Genomic DNA, 15313 nt, shown 5'->3' on the forward strand with positions numbered 1-15313 from the left:
GAGAAATTAGTTTCCAGTCCTATAACGTGGCTTTAGGAGGGATTTGCAAGCCGCACAAAGCTCCAGTGGTTTTCTGCCTCTTAGACTATTAATAGTATGGGATTTATGGTCGACGCATATGGCACCGATCATCCAGTCAAGCCAAGTCATTGATCCCTGTCCTGCGTACTCTTCGGCATCCGGGCTAGCCTCTTCAGCTAATCCACCATGGAAGCTCGAAGATGAGGTGAAAGGTCAGTGGTGGTGAGAGTTTTAATCTCAGGGTAGGGATGTAAAGGCAGCTACAAATACTATAGGAACAGCTTGTCTTGTAGAGCGGATAAGTTGTTCATGAAAACTGGCTTTAACATCCAGACTGACAGTAAAGGAGTTTGATGTTAAAATAATTATAAAGGCAACATTTTAGTACCAAACAATTAGTGAATCAATTGATTAGTTAACAGACAGAAAAGTCTTCAACCCTCATTATTTTTCAGTTTATTGGTTTTAACAGTATGAAAACAGCAGCAGAGACCAAATTATGTATTGTTTGAATGAAGCAAAATGCTTGAATTTTTGTTTTTACACTGACACTTTATGGACTAAATAATGAACTGATTAAAATAAACTAAAAGTAATTATCAGTTGCAACGCTGCATACATTTTATGCAACAAATCAGAAGCTGGAAAAATTGGCAAGAGTTTTTTCGCCCAAAGGTACGGTTATCATTTGCAGCATTTGTTGAGCTGTAACAATAACTCGTGATGAAAACCGAAGGACTTTGATGTGCCAGGTTGCTGCTCAGTTGCATCACATCAATCTAGCCATCTACTGTTGGCTACGTTATTCTCAGGGATGAACATGACGATTTTTCATCACTTCTCATTTAATCAGGTCAGCTTCCACATTTTTTTTCTAATGATCTTCAATGTGAGCCCCTGAGCAGTGAGATTCACATTATATTTAGCCACATTGTTTTGGTATTAAACTTCCAAAGCACAATTTGCCCTTTAACTCCCTTACAGTAATTCATTAAGGATAATGTTTATTTTCCTTTGTGCCTAGTTGTCTCTGGGAGGCTCATTATTTGGTCATATGAGAATGAAAATAGGTCATGCAATCTCTCATAAGGCCATCAGCTTGGCATAAACACCCTTTAGTGTTTCTCATTTAGTTTGTGAAAAGAAATGAATTGCTTCCAATGAGATTCATAAAGACAGACACTCCGAGTGACTGTACACACACACACACACACACACACACACACACACACACACACACACACACACACACACACATATTTTATACACCACGATAGTGACATTTACACACAGAATTAACGAATAAACACATACACCGAATGTAATCCAGGAGCAGCTGTTAAATGTTTGCTATAATCAAAGTATATCAGTTCTTTTATCCCCTCTGGTGGTTGATTCCTAAATGACTCGACTTTCATGTCACAGTACAGTGACTGATGCTTTGCAGCTGATGCTTTTCATCTGGGCCACACAAAGCTGTTTTACTATTATCGTTCAACATCACGACAGCAATTACAAAAGCTTACCATACGAGGGACTTTAATGTTTTACCTTTTCATCGCGGATGCAGTCAAGTTGCCGTTGCTAATCGACACATAAAGGTTTGGGGTTAAATCTGAGTACTTATCTACCTTCCAAGAATTTATGTAACAGTCAATTAACAAATGTAATTGTCAGCTTTTTGTTGTTCTCACTACTTCATTTCCTTTTACGAGTGTTTTTTCTTCTCAATTTCACACATTTACATTCACATTAGGGAAAGTTTCTACAAAGGCAACGCCATCTGGGCGTGTTCATTCACCATCTCAAGGATTAGTGATGGAAGTACTGTAGCTTAGCGTCACTGTGAGGCACTGTTACAACAAACACAGCAAATCACAACATGCAGTTAGCGCTTGATCCGTTTGCAACTTTATTACGAGAACTTAAAGTTATTTGAAGACCAAGCAGATGCTAGTACATGTGCAGAGGGAAACATTTTGTTAATGACCCAGGTTGAAAAAGTAGGTGGTAACAGATGATTTTCTCTCATTTCTTGTAAATGAGTTGCCCGTTGTGGTTTAACATAGGATCGTCACTGCCTCTTTAAAAACGTATTTTCCCCTTGCACTTAATATCTCCACCTCCACCATTCAGCATTCATACATATCTTAGTTACTTAGTAAATGGTTTATGATGCACTATATTGTAGCTGTAAACAAATTAAACAACATTACAATTGTTAGTCACTGAATCAGTCAACAACTATGGGACATATGCCAACCGGGTAATCGTATATTGTTATGTAATTACATGAATGTTGTACTGTCTGTGATATAAAGCATTTACAAAAAGCATGGTGGTGTTTCACTCTCTTCATATGATATTACGTAAGTGATCATGGATGTAAATGAAAGTGTTACTGATTAAGTTTAAAACATTTCTCCTGAGCCACACATCTCTTCCCATCTACGCCTATGATTCAAATGTGTTTTGGGTGATCGGAATGCAATTGGATAGTTCTCGACCACAAAATGCATTGAGGCTGAATGTGTGGTCGGTGACGCATTGTGACCATGCTGAACACAAATGTAAATGCAACTGCGTTTAATCCACATACAACCACTACGTGAGCAGAAATGCACAACGCGAGGGTTGTCAGAGTACCGGAGCTTCATTCCCATCAGCTTCAACAGCCAATGTTCATAGCGTCGACCGAGTGGGGGTCGAGGGCTCAGACTTCTGCGTACCGTCCGTGCGGTCCGTTTGTGCTAATCATCTCCTCTCCTCACACCTTTTGTGTGCGCGAGGGTAGACGAACCTCAAAGTCAGGCTGATGTCTTCGTGCAAGGCCCTTGTCGAGCCCTTGTGTAATGCAGCTCTCTCCGACAGTGTGATGTCATTGTGAACACTGGAGACACACATTACTACCAGGTGTAAATGTAATCATCTCTAGGTATGATATGGATAATCCACTAACTCGGTTCTCTTGTGCATTGTGCAGGTGGCCTAAGAGGAGCCTCCATCATTGACTCACTGGACACACTATATATTATGGGACTGATGGAAGAATATAACGATGCAAAGGAGTGGGTGCAGACCAGCCTGGACTTAAACTCGGTAAGAAACCCATTCTCCTTGTCTGGTTGGACACATTTTAATTGTTATCATTTACTTTTTACCTCACTTTAAAAAAGCCTCGGTCAGCTCATGGGTAACCACTACATTAAGATAACGACGTCTTCAGCAGTGGTGTTGCATGCCGGATTGATTTTAAACCCTGCTATTGTGCTCTAACACCAACATTGTGTCCACTGTTTGACAGTTTTCCAAAGCTCGGGACATTCCAGCAGGAAGCAAAAGCTCCCTGTGTGGCCACTGGCCACGCCGTGTTACCAGCTGATGGGATTCTCTGCCTCTTTGAAAGGCCTTTGTGCGGCAGAAAATGTGATAAATAAAAGAAAGAGGAGATGGGAGGGGTCTAAGGGATGTTTTTTTTAGATAGAAAAAATTGGGGGAGAGCAGGCTAAAAGAGGCTGCGGCACTTTCATTGATTGAGTCTGTAACGACGGGGTCGGGAACAACGGAGGGTTGCCAGGTCTGATATCATGTTGGGATTGGGAGCTGCAGAGAGCGCCAACCAGGACATGTTTTGTGTGGTTTGCTGCAAACAGTCAAGTGCCAGTTTGCCTAAGATGCCATTTCTGGGCCTCGGGGCCATGTTTTCCACCCGTTATAATAAAGTGTGGTTTACGTAATGGCGTGTAATCGCACAAAGCTTACAAATTTGACTATGGCATTATGACTGTCAACATTGTACTGACGACACTTGGCAATAATTACACCAATTCCCTGCCTGTTATGACAAGGTGTCAGATGCCGCCACAGTGAAACGATTTGTTTACTGACAAAATTTGCCTCAATTAGAATTTAAAAACACCCATTTATTTTGGGTTTATTGTTAAGAAAACCACCCTGAATGTAGTTTGCATGTGTGGCATAGTGCACTTCATGCCTCCAGTACATTTGAACAGCACGCCATTGTGTGGGAATAGATATTATCAAGCCAGCAATTGTGCATGCGTATTTATTCCACTGGGGAGCAGCCCCAGTATAAAATCAGGGCAAAAGCACACCAACAGTGCATCTATAATGTGCTTTTATCTCGTGGCGCTCAGCAACATCTTGATCACCGCCGATTTTGAGGCCATAAAAGTTCCACAGTGACTGTTAATTTCCCTGACACATCAAAGGAAACGCTCAGTTTTCAGCTTCTACACTTCTTGCTCATGGCACGGACACATACACACGGCCATAGTTTTCTATGTATGGAAGTATGACACTCGCGCACACACATGCAGGTTTGCTGTCTCCCTGTTAATGCAGATGACAGTTAACTGTGAGAGAGGAGCTATAGCTGCTGGTCGCGGCAGCCCTCACAGCCTGTAAGTGTAGACGGCCAGTAATTGCAACCGCTGACAAACAACCACACTGTCACCAATCATAAAGATGACAAACAAAGACTCATACTTCACACTGCACTTTGTCACGGGTGTGAGCTGCGACAATCAGTCAACCTCACTCCCTCCTGGCTTCAGCGGCGGCCTCTGAAGGGTCAAGTCCAGCAGGCTGCTGCTGCTCCATCTCCTCTTGGGCAAGGCGACATGACTTATTAGTGCCAATTTTGGTTAATTCTCCAAATATAATGATATTTTTAAGGGTAAGTAATTAAAATGTCATTGTATAGAGGTGGTTTTCAGCATATTTATTCACATTTATGAATTTGATATAGCAGTTTCTTTTGCCATTATGGTGAATGAAGTTGAGATTGATCTGTGTAAAATGGAGAGAGATGTGAGGCTTATCTGGTTTACTCTTTACACACACACACACACACACACACACACACACACACACACACACACACACACACACACACCTGCACTACTGTACACAGATAAGTGTTTTTAGATATCAAATAACTGCAACACCTCAAAGGGTTTGCAGTACACTTGAGAAATATTGATGTGTCACAGGATATCATCATTTTGATACTGAACTACCTTGTGCAGTTTGGAAATTTACCCGCATGTACTCACTGGCTCTCTATACACACTGTCAGATGCACTTGGTTCACAAAGCCGGCCAAGAGCCTCAGGATATTTTTTGGTGTCCTAATTTTATTGCAATACCACTTAAGGGAATACATTCACTATAAGAGCAACTGCTAGGAAGACGTAGCACTTAAAGTCAATAGTATTCTCATTTATAAACCCAAAATAAGGCTTTCCTGCTCAATAAAAAAAAAAAAAAAGATTGTATTTTGGCTTTGGAATGGGATCAAAGTGGGATTTTTCATTTGGATTGTAAATGTCATACTAATTTTGTAAATTTTACATTATAATTGGATAATTAAAATCTTGTTTGTCGAACTATTTCACCAGCCGAGCTTTTACAATTACATTTAATTTAGATGAAATTAATTATATTCATATAAGATAATTCATGCAACTTTCCCTTTCTAATGTCTTCATGTGTGGGGATTTAGCTTAGTTTACGTTTGGGCCAGTACTTGGTTGTGCACGAGAAATCCTGCACAGAGTCTCTTATTGTGAAATGTCCTCATACTAACCGGTTGACATTATTCTTATTTTAGGAATATTAATGTATTATTGGTCATATTCTCTGGGTCGTGTAATGTAAACACATTTTCACAACCCACTTGTGTAACTTACTGTTTATAAATAAGAACATTCATTGGACCAAACAGTGATCAGACAACAGTCGAAGCATTCTTTTGCAATTGCTGAATTCTCCACTTTTATTCAGATTTGAACTTTGGGTTTAGTCAGGCGACAGATTTCAAAACTCTGAGCCAAGTGAGCAAATTACATTCTTTGAAATGCGTCTTCAACATATGACTTTAAAACAAACGCCTGGCTCCTGATGCGGATCCTGACGAGCTGCTCAGCAGACAGACTGGTCCGCTCTGGCAGCGGAGCCAATTACCAAAAGACAAAAGAAGCTCCAGAATGTTCAGTGATGGCTTTTGGCATATTTTCACACAAGCTGTTGTTGCATAAAGCTTGAGGAAATAGTTGGCATTGTCACAGCCAGTTAGCATTTTGGGGGCTCTTCAGTGTGACACGCTATACAGTATGTTGTGTATTATGAGGATCTTCACTCAGCAGTTTGGTCAATGCTGTATGACTTTTAAATTATGTTCCAGTAATTTTACTCCAGCTGGTCATCAGACCTTATCTCATTTAAGAGAGAGTAATGAAGAGAGCTTAATGAGGACTCTAATATAGGATTGTATTTCCTCATGACGCCCATTGTAAATGTTATTACTCCTCGAGACCCCCTCCTCTTCCTCTTCCTCTCCTTATTCTACTCTTTCACTCGCTGTTACTTCAACATTCTCTATATCAGTTATAATCTGGTTCCGCATTTCTCTTCCATCAGGAAATGTATTAGATAAGGATGCGATAAAACTACACAATGGAACTATGGAAGTCTTTCATCTGCTTTCTTTCATTCTCTTGTGGTTGGAATACACACATCTAGGGATGGCCAGATCTCCTACCAGGGTATTGTAATTGGTTTATTGATGGATGTGTGTTCCGCAAAGAGGTTTTATTTTCAATATTTAATATTTGTTCTCTACATTCGTGCTATGTTTTGTTTTTATTATAGGATTTGAAGAAGGAAAAATGGATTCAAAGTAATAGTAGACGGTAGAAAAGCATCCACTGCGGAGTGTGGAGGGGGACAAAACACACATTACCTGAGTTGTTACAGGTCATGGACCTTTGAGATGACTCATTCAGTGGTCCATGGAGGACTGAATCCAGCCACATGCTGTATGAAGGAAAAGGAAAAAAATGGAAATAACAACACAAAGGTACAAATAATAGCATTCAGTCCATTATTGTTTTTATTCCAAAACACGACAAGCACCTCGGACAGGCTGCTACTCTCAAGCCGGTCATTTTTAAGACTGATCGGAAACATTTTGATCTTCAGCGCAATGTTGTAAGGGCCTGTTCTGTTAGAAGTACTAAGCACACTGATTGACACCCAGGGTTTGCTTATCAACAGTTTGTCATGGTTTTTGTGCTCAAGTCAATCTGTTAGTCCAATTAGAAATGTGCAGCTGTTTGAATGATCAGTGGAGCTGTCATCGTATAAGCAATGCCAAAAAAACTAACTAACCAACTTTTTTGGATATGACAATATTGGGAAATTGCGCTTGATATTTTATATACATTTTTGGGGAATTAATCTTTCTCTTTTACAAATAATTGATTGTTAAATTGAAAATGTAAAAGGCAGATTCATCTTTTTTGAAAATAACCAAGTTCTGGCTTTACCTGTTTAGCATGAATATGGATTTAAAAGCTTTGTTCTTGTTACATTTTCAGTAGACACGATCTAAGCATGTACTCTCTTCATTTGTTAGTCTGTGTTATTACCCTGCAGGCTAACTTTTATCTGTCGCTGCTGCCAACAGAACATTAAGGGCCATGAATAGTATTTCAGATAACTTAGTTGTATCCTCTGTAGTAATGTGTATTTGCTGTCACTCTGAATCGGTTCAGAAGCTTAAGTGTGCACTACTTTCCCAGTGAAACCTTGTGTATTGTAATGTTTGCTGTTTATAGATTAAAAAGTCCCCCTGTGTGCTTGTTGATGATTCCCATGAAGCATCTTTAGAGTAAGTAGCTACATGCACTGGCAATAACTCCTGATGGACCATGGTGAGAATCTCCTGAGCCAAACCGGGGCAGCAAAGTGTCTGGGTAATTAGCACAATCGGGCGAGACTCAAGTGAGTATGAAGTCTCGTGGGTGTCATTGGGAGAGACCGGAGATAGGAGCCATGTTTTTTTTTCTTCTGACATGGTTGTGCTGCATTTTTCTACCTGTGGGCATTGCAGTAGTGTGGTTGTGTAGGCACAAAACATTTTGTTGTTTAAATAAAAAGTCACAACTATTGGATGGATTGGACAAAAATGTGGTATAGATATCCATGTCTCTTTAGGGACCCCTGTATGTCAATATATTCTTTCCATCATCAAGTAGCAAAAATTAGCATCCTAACGTGCCAAAACCAAGATGGTCAACATTTTATCGGCAAGTTACCATCGTCGATGTGACCATGTGCAGCATGGCATGGTTAGTTTGAGGTATATATATTTTTTCTACCTGCATTCACTTGATGTTATGGTCACTTTCTGTGAGCTTGACATTGCTGAATGAGAAGAAAAGCACAATAGGGGCTCTGTTGGCAGCAGAATGAAGCAGAATATCATAGTATTTTCTTGAAACTTTGGTGGAAGTTGTTCACCTTTCTGTATCTCCCTGCAACATCCCAAAGTAGACAACAAAAAGCAATCGGTCAAAGTTTCCCTGTGCAGCACATCTATCAGCTTGAGATGTCTGTATGCAGAACAAAATGCCCGCAGAAGTTCGAAGGTCTCAATTTCATTACAATCAAATAAAGTTTACAACAAGATAAAGCATGTTGATTGAAAGTAGCTCAAGCGTATTTATATCTGTCCTGTTATAATCCAGTAGCAATTGACTTTTTGGTAGAATGCAGACACAGCTCATTGTTGTTGCTTGTATTCTGTTCAAACTCAGAAGGATGCTGGGCCCAGAGGCCAGACAGAGCTCACAAGACACACTCCTTTCACAGAGCAGTGAAAGTTTGGTGAGAGAGTAGACTTGTGAGGAAGAGGAACTTCATCAAATCGTCTCGGAGATTGCCGGCAGCATCTCACCAACTATAAACAGTTCACTGTGTGTGCTGAATCGCAACACACATGCACAAATGGAGAGAAATGTACTGGCAACTATTTCGAGCATAATTGTTGACTCAGTTCAACTTTGCATACGCCTCAGGCAAATATCAAGTGCATGTGTTGGATTATTATCCTAAAATATTTTGAGCAACCAAACATAGTCAGATTTTTCCATGATGCTGTTTTTAACATTTGTGAGCCATTCTTGTCCATATTTTGTATCTCAAAGCTTGTAGTGAGTTGTTAATGCTAAATGTACGCTCACGTTCGAGGACAGTATGGCGTGGCATCCGTCGGTAATGAGAGGACCTGGAGCAAGGTTGTTGATTATCACAGCGGAGCTGTTTTTTTACCCCTAATGTCCTTGTGTCTGCGTTAAACGAGACCCAACTTTCTCCCAGTCATGCAGGCGTCTGAATAAAAACTGTCATTTTACGGTGCTGGGAGATGCTTCAGAGAAAACGCTGTGACCCGGAGCTGAGGTCGAGCTGAGCTGGCGTTCTGTCTCAGGGTGTAGAGGGCATGAGTGATTCATCCTTACGGTTATTTACCAGCACATTTTGATATCATTATTACATGTCCCCTCCCTCCCCCGTGGACTCTAACCGAGAAAAGCATCATCAGTCATGAAAATATTGCAGAATTTGCAGATAGAAAAACATCAATGAATGACTTCAGGTGTTGAAGTGAAAATGTCTTGAGGGTCGTTTTTTGACCATGAGAATTCACTTTTTATCACCGTGTCATCTAGGAGGAAGGAATCTGCTGAGTATTATTACCTGAATCACCTTGGACCCTGGAAAATAAGTTACGGGCATTTTTCACTACTTTCTGAAATTTTTTGGACGAAAGTATTAAATGACTAATGGTCGTTACATTAAAACAGGGGTGTCAAACTCATTTTAGTGAAGGGGCCACATGCTGCCCATTTTGATCTCAAGTGGCAGACCAGTAAAATCACAGCATATTAACGCATACATAATGACAATATTTCTCTAAATATAATTTATAATATTAAATCATTGGTGAAGGTTTTTGGATGATAAACGCTATTTTAAGGTCTTTCTTCAATAAACTAGAAACATAAAGAGCAAAAATGCAGACCTCAGCCCACTGTTTACCTGCCTGGGCTCTCCTCTGCAGATTTAGAGTTGCACAGTTAGGAAATATGTGTATAATGTCAGTATAATGTCAGTGCTCTAATCAATTGTGACTGTTGCTCAATGGTTAGCATGTCTGTATTTCAATCAGAGGATCTGTTGTTCAATACCAATTCAGCTAGTGTGTGTATATATATATATTAATTTTTTTCCTGCAATTTTAACAATTATCCCGCGGGCCGGACGGATCCGGCCCGCGGGCCTTATGTTTGACACCCATGCATTAAAAGGACATCATAAGAACATAATTGGAAGCTTCCTAGATTCATCACAGGAACCTCATATTTAGAAAATGGCGGGATTTGATTTTGGAGCACCATTTGTACTTGTCTTATATGAAGACAAGCACATTGAAACAAATGTTTATAATCGATGCATTAATTAGCTCAGTTAATGACTTTTACGACATACCGGAGTGTTTAATATATCAACCTGAACACAGCTGGCATTAGGCAGCTCAAGTGCTTCTCTTTGCTTGTCGGCAGTTTGGGAGCAAGCGTCCTGCAGTGCCGCTCAGACAAAGTGAAGGATGTGGCTCAGTCAGCAGGGCCAAATACAGTGGGAGGCCTGTGATGAGAGACGGAGGCACAGAGTTACAGAGTCAGTGAGAGGGAAGATGGACTGCAGCGGGCTGAATAATAATAATGGCGATTGAGAGAGGAGCGGAGTCCCACGAGACCTGAGCATTATCATACAGGGCTCGGTGGGGAGCTGCTGCAAACCCCCAGGAGAGCACGGAGACCTGTGCTCAGTATGCCGCTCTCCGGATTTTGCATGCGTGTTTGTTTGTGGATGCATAGAGTGAGCATCAAAGGACGAGACGCTGAAAATAGACAGATGCAGATTGACACATTTTCTGGATGATGTGAAGGGAAAAGATGGAGGGGTGATGGGCTGGGTTGTAATTCGGTTATGATTTATCACTCTTGCATATTTGATTAATTATTCATCAGGCTCTTAATCTACAGTTTAATTTATTTAGTGGAGATGCTTACATTCTCTCCTTGTTGATAGGAGACATAAGCCACTGATTAACTACAGATTTTAAAAGATAAGTGTTATCAAAGAAATAAAATGTAAATCATTACCTGATGAGATTCGAACCATTAGCCAATGGTTTATCTTGATGCCTCTCTGCTCGGACCATTTATTACGGCTTTATTGGTCTGGAATGGGAATAGGTGTTCACTGAAGCGTCTACCCCCAGCTTGCAAAGATGCATCATGGGAATGTAACAAGAGTGGAGCAGTCAAATAAAAGAAAAAGAGCTTGATGTATCGCGACTGATATCCATTACCGTCTAATGTCTGTCAGTTAAAATGCTATTTAAAAAATCTGAAACAGTCACTTTTCATTTCAAATTACCGCCATGGATGACGGCTTCAGAAAAAGAGACGAGACTTCAATTAAAAGGGTATTCTCACTGACGGCAGCACAAGCTCTTTTTGATTAGTTAAATGATTTATTTTATTTGCCATTAGGGTGAGCTCATAGAAGAGAAATGAGTCAGTCTCTTGGAACATGCTGATATACTGTAATGACGAAACAATGAAAAAAAAAAACATTAACTCTGTTCAATAAGCCTCTTTTAACAACAGTATACTTTTTTTTAAAGCAATCTTGAAAATTATAGTTTCCATCAACACAATTATGTAATTTGTCTCCACACTCTGTAGCTTTGTAGTCCAGTGTATTTGAACTCTGATCAAGCAATTTAATAATATCTTGTCACCCGCTCTTTACACCGAGGTTACATATTGAGCTGTGTGGGTTCATCATTTGTGAGGGCCCCCTTTTTTTCATATATGCATGAAGTTATAAGATCCCTTCTCCATCAAAGAAGGCTGTTAAGCATGCTCCAGAGGTTAGTGGTCATTAACGCTAATGTTGGAGACTGCTCTCGCAGCTTGGCCGCTGATCAAGACCGTAATTACTGTACTCTGAAAAAAGAAAAGAAAAAACGGCCACAGCTTTCTGTCGTGAAAGTAGCTGGGCGGAGACGAGCCGCCTTGGGGGAACTCCTGTGAGCATAGGCAGCAGCTTCAGTGTGCCGCATGCTAGACTGACAGAGATTAGAGTTGCAGGATCTAATTGGTCCCTTTCATGATTTTTTTTCATGTTTAATTAGTGATGCTAAGTTAAATCACAGCCTTAAGTGTGAATCACCAGCTCTGGTCGGAGAGGCAATCATCTGCTTAATTTTTATCAGTGGCTCATCTGATTTTTTTTTTTTTTTTTTTTTTTTTTGTTTTGGGGTTTTTTTTTTTCTTCTGTCAAATCAGGCTAATTTGGCTTTTGAAATGTTTGAGCCTTTTAAAAACCTGGATTGAGTCTTCTTGCGCAGTGACAATGATGCCTCTTTATTAGCAGTAAATCATTACATTAGCGTCTGAGCAGGACACACCACTGGGCAGCAGTCCTCTCGGCTCCTTGGCACACAGCGGCACGGCAGCCATGCCAATCAGGCTCATGTCCCAGGCAAATCTGGGCTAAGTCCGACAACAATCTTTGCCACGGCTGTTGATGCCTGTTGAATACTCATCAACAGTGAAACAAGCATCAAACACTGTCAGAAGCATGGTGTGGCGCTGGTGAAGCAGAACACCTACAAGGTACAACGGCAATGTACCCAACGAGTCATTAGACTCATTAATTAATTTTCTTTTTCTACCGTGGCTCCTCCTGCACAGCAATTACATTATGTCGAACAATTAAAATGCTAATTTTTTCTCCTAGTATCATGCATATTTAAAATACATGAAGCATTGTTAAATGCGGTATCCAGTTGCGTGCTTAGTTTGAGACTATTTTCCTTCAGGTGATGTACTTTCCTTCTTCTTCTTTTTTATTGCACATTTTGTATTGCAAAAATGATCCAGGGTTCATTTTTAGTTCTGGTCCGGGTTCATGGCCCTAACTGACACAGAGTAGGATACAAGCACAGCAGACCACCATTTTAATAGTTTTTTACTGTCTTATTCTCATGGTTACTAAAGGATTTACATACACGCACAGATTGACTGGTAGTGAACACTGTCCACTACCAGAACATGTATTTATTGTTAGTTTAGTCCACTTGGAAGTGGTGTCAGTTGAATTTGTTGGCATCAGGGTTCGTTTAACTGAAATATACAGGTTAGGTGAAAAAAGTGGCCATGCTCTAAACAAGGCGACACAGGAGATATGCATTCTGAGAGCTTCATTACTAATATGTTCGTGCAAGTAAGAGGCTGTTTGCACTTTTAAGCTGCAAACTGCAATGCAGATTTATTCTTGCTGTTGAGTAATCATCCTTCAGAAAGTCGCGTTTTCCTCTTGGTGGCAGAGGTGGTTTTATGCTCCTGTATTTACTCTGACAACCTTGTGTTGGCTCCTAATTAGGTCCTCAGCTTGAGCACCGTGAAGAGAGACAAGGAAAAAAGAGTAAAAAACAGGTGTTATTCACTATACCTGATTCCTTTGTCATGCTTGCTGCACCGTGCTTAAATGTGGCTCGAGGAGCGGCAGCACAGTCAGATTGAACTCTGTGATGCAGCATTTATTCTCTTAGTGGGAGAGGATAACTTTCACAATTGTTTTTTTTTTTTTTTATTATTTTTTTTTAGATAGAAGTGGTTTAAGGGAACCACTTCTGATTTCCTTCTTATTCATCTATAATTTATTTGCAGGAAAATGAAACATAATACATATAAATGAAGTCTAAAACGGCATCAAACTGAATTAAACTGAGATGACACCACCAGTCACATTAAGACTTGAGTCTGGGAAATGGCTGATCAATAGCACAATAAAAGAAACTGAATAATTCATGTTGACATTTCCCATAATTGTCTTTGATCTTCTCTATATTGATTTTCTTCCTTTTTCATCATGAATATCACTTTGTGCTTTCAGCCGGATGAAAGTGTCCGTTTTACCATACATTTTGAGAAACTTAATTAATCACTGCAACTGAAATTAAATAATGCATTTCAGTTTTCCCCCTTTTTGTCATAGCATTATTTGAATTATGAGAAGAAAATTATATATTACGATACTCCATTTATTCAAATGAGCCAGATGTGTTTTTCCAATTACCAGCTGAAGTGCACAGCCCTAATAACTTTTGAAAAGTTATATATATTGTAAATTAAACTTGGACAATGAAAAGAAACAAGTAAAGTGCTTTTGTTTTGGACAAATACACTAGCTGCATAACCCTGTTAAGCTCCAACCAGTTCTCCAGTGAGCCTTCGTCAGAGCCAAATCCAATCTACTGTGCAGCTATTCAGCTTCACCTTCTGTGCAGTTAAATGCAGCATTTGTAAACAGCCTCTCGGAGAACTTTGACATTGTTTTTAATCTCGATATCTTGCTTGTGATGTGATGATTGAATCGATTGATGTCAGCGAGTTAAAGTTGTGTTGTTTTTGTGTGCTTTTTCGGAGCCCCGGGGTTCGCTTTTTTTGTTGATTTAATGGAGATGTAAATCCTAACGGTTGCCCTATTTTCCCAAAAACAATGTGAAAAATAGATCGGATTCAAAATGGAAAAATCAACAAAACCCTGTTTATAGAAAGTGTGCCTGTAATCCTGTTCTTATTTAAATGCACCTTGTGGGAACTTCAGTGCAACTGCATTTATTTTAAACAAAGCTTTCTGGGTGATGTATTGGTCCTGTACCAGGAAGTAAAAGTATGGTTAGCAGAACCTTTGTCAGCATTACCTGACCCCCCTCATGTATCTCTTGCCTGTCTCCCTGAGTGCCACTGTCCCTGGTGATAAATAGACACTCCATTCCTAATCACTGCCATCGTATTGCCATTACTGAACGGGCCACTCGTTTCAGGGTTGGCAAGACAGCTCAGCTGGCCTGCCAGAGGCGTCAGTGCTTTGTCTCAAGAAGTGTCACCAGTGTGCTGACTTCAGGGATGGAGCCAGCACCTTGGTTGTAAAGCAGTCCTGCTGTTATCACCTGATTTATAAAGCTCCATAATGCATAACAAGGACAATGTGCGTCTAAGGAATAGTTTGACATTTTGGGTGGGAAATATGCTTATTCTCATATGCCAAGAGTTACAGAAGAAGAGTGATACCACTGTCATGTCTGTACAACAAACATGCAGCTGAAGCCAGCAGGTGGTTAGCTTAGCTTCACATAAAAACTGGAATGAGGGGGAAACGGATAGCCAGGCTCTGTGCCAAGATAACTAAATCCACCTAACCGCACCTCTGAAGCACACTAATTGAATATTTAATGTCACAATAAACAAGTGTTAATGTGATTGACTTATGCTAAGCTAACAAGTTAAATTTACCAAACAGACACGAGAGACATTGATCCTCTCATCTAACTCCCAGCAACATA

The 15313-nt window shown here is 40.1% G+C and overlaps 1 protein-coding gene across 1 annotated transcript in view; it reads left to right on the forward strand.

Annotated features, from left to right (window-relative positions):
* The window catches only part of LOC306744535 (mannosyl-oligosaccharide 1,2-alpha-mannosidase IA), a gene marked incomplete at its 5' end in the record, with an annotated part of 167552 nt that overhangs the window by 92642 nt on the left and 59597 nt on the right, over positions 1–15313 (forward strand). Inside the window, one exon of the mRNA XM_079227195.1 lies at positions 3005–3120. Coding sequence (XP_079083321.1) covers positions 3005–3120 — 116 coding nt within the window. The remainder of the gene's footprint in view (positions 1–3004; positions 3121–15313) is intronic.

Source organism: Taurulus bubalis, assembly GCF_910589615.1.
Source record: "Taurulus bubalis genome assembly, chromosome: 12".
Lineage (NCBI taxonomy): Eukaryota > Metazoa > Chordata > Actinopteri > Perciformes > Cottidae > Taurulus > Taurulus bubalis.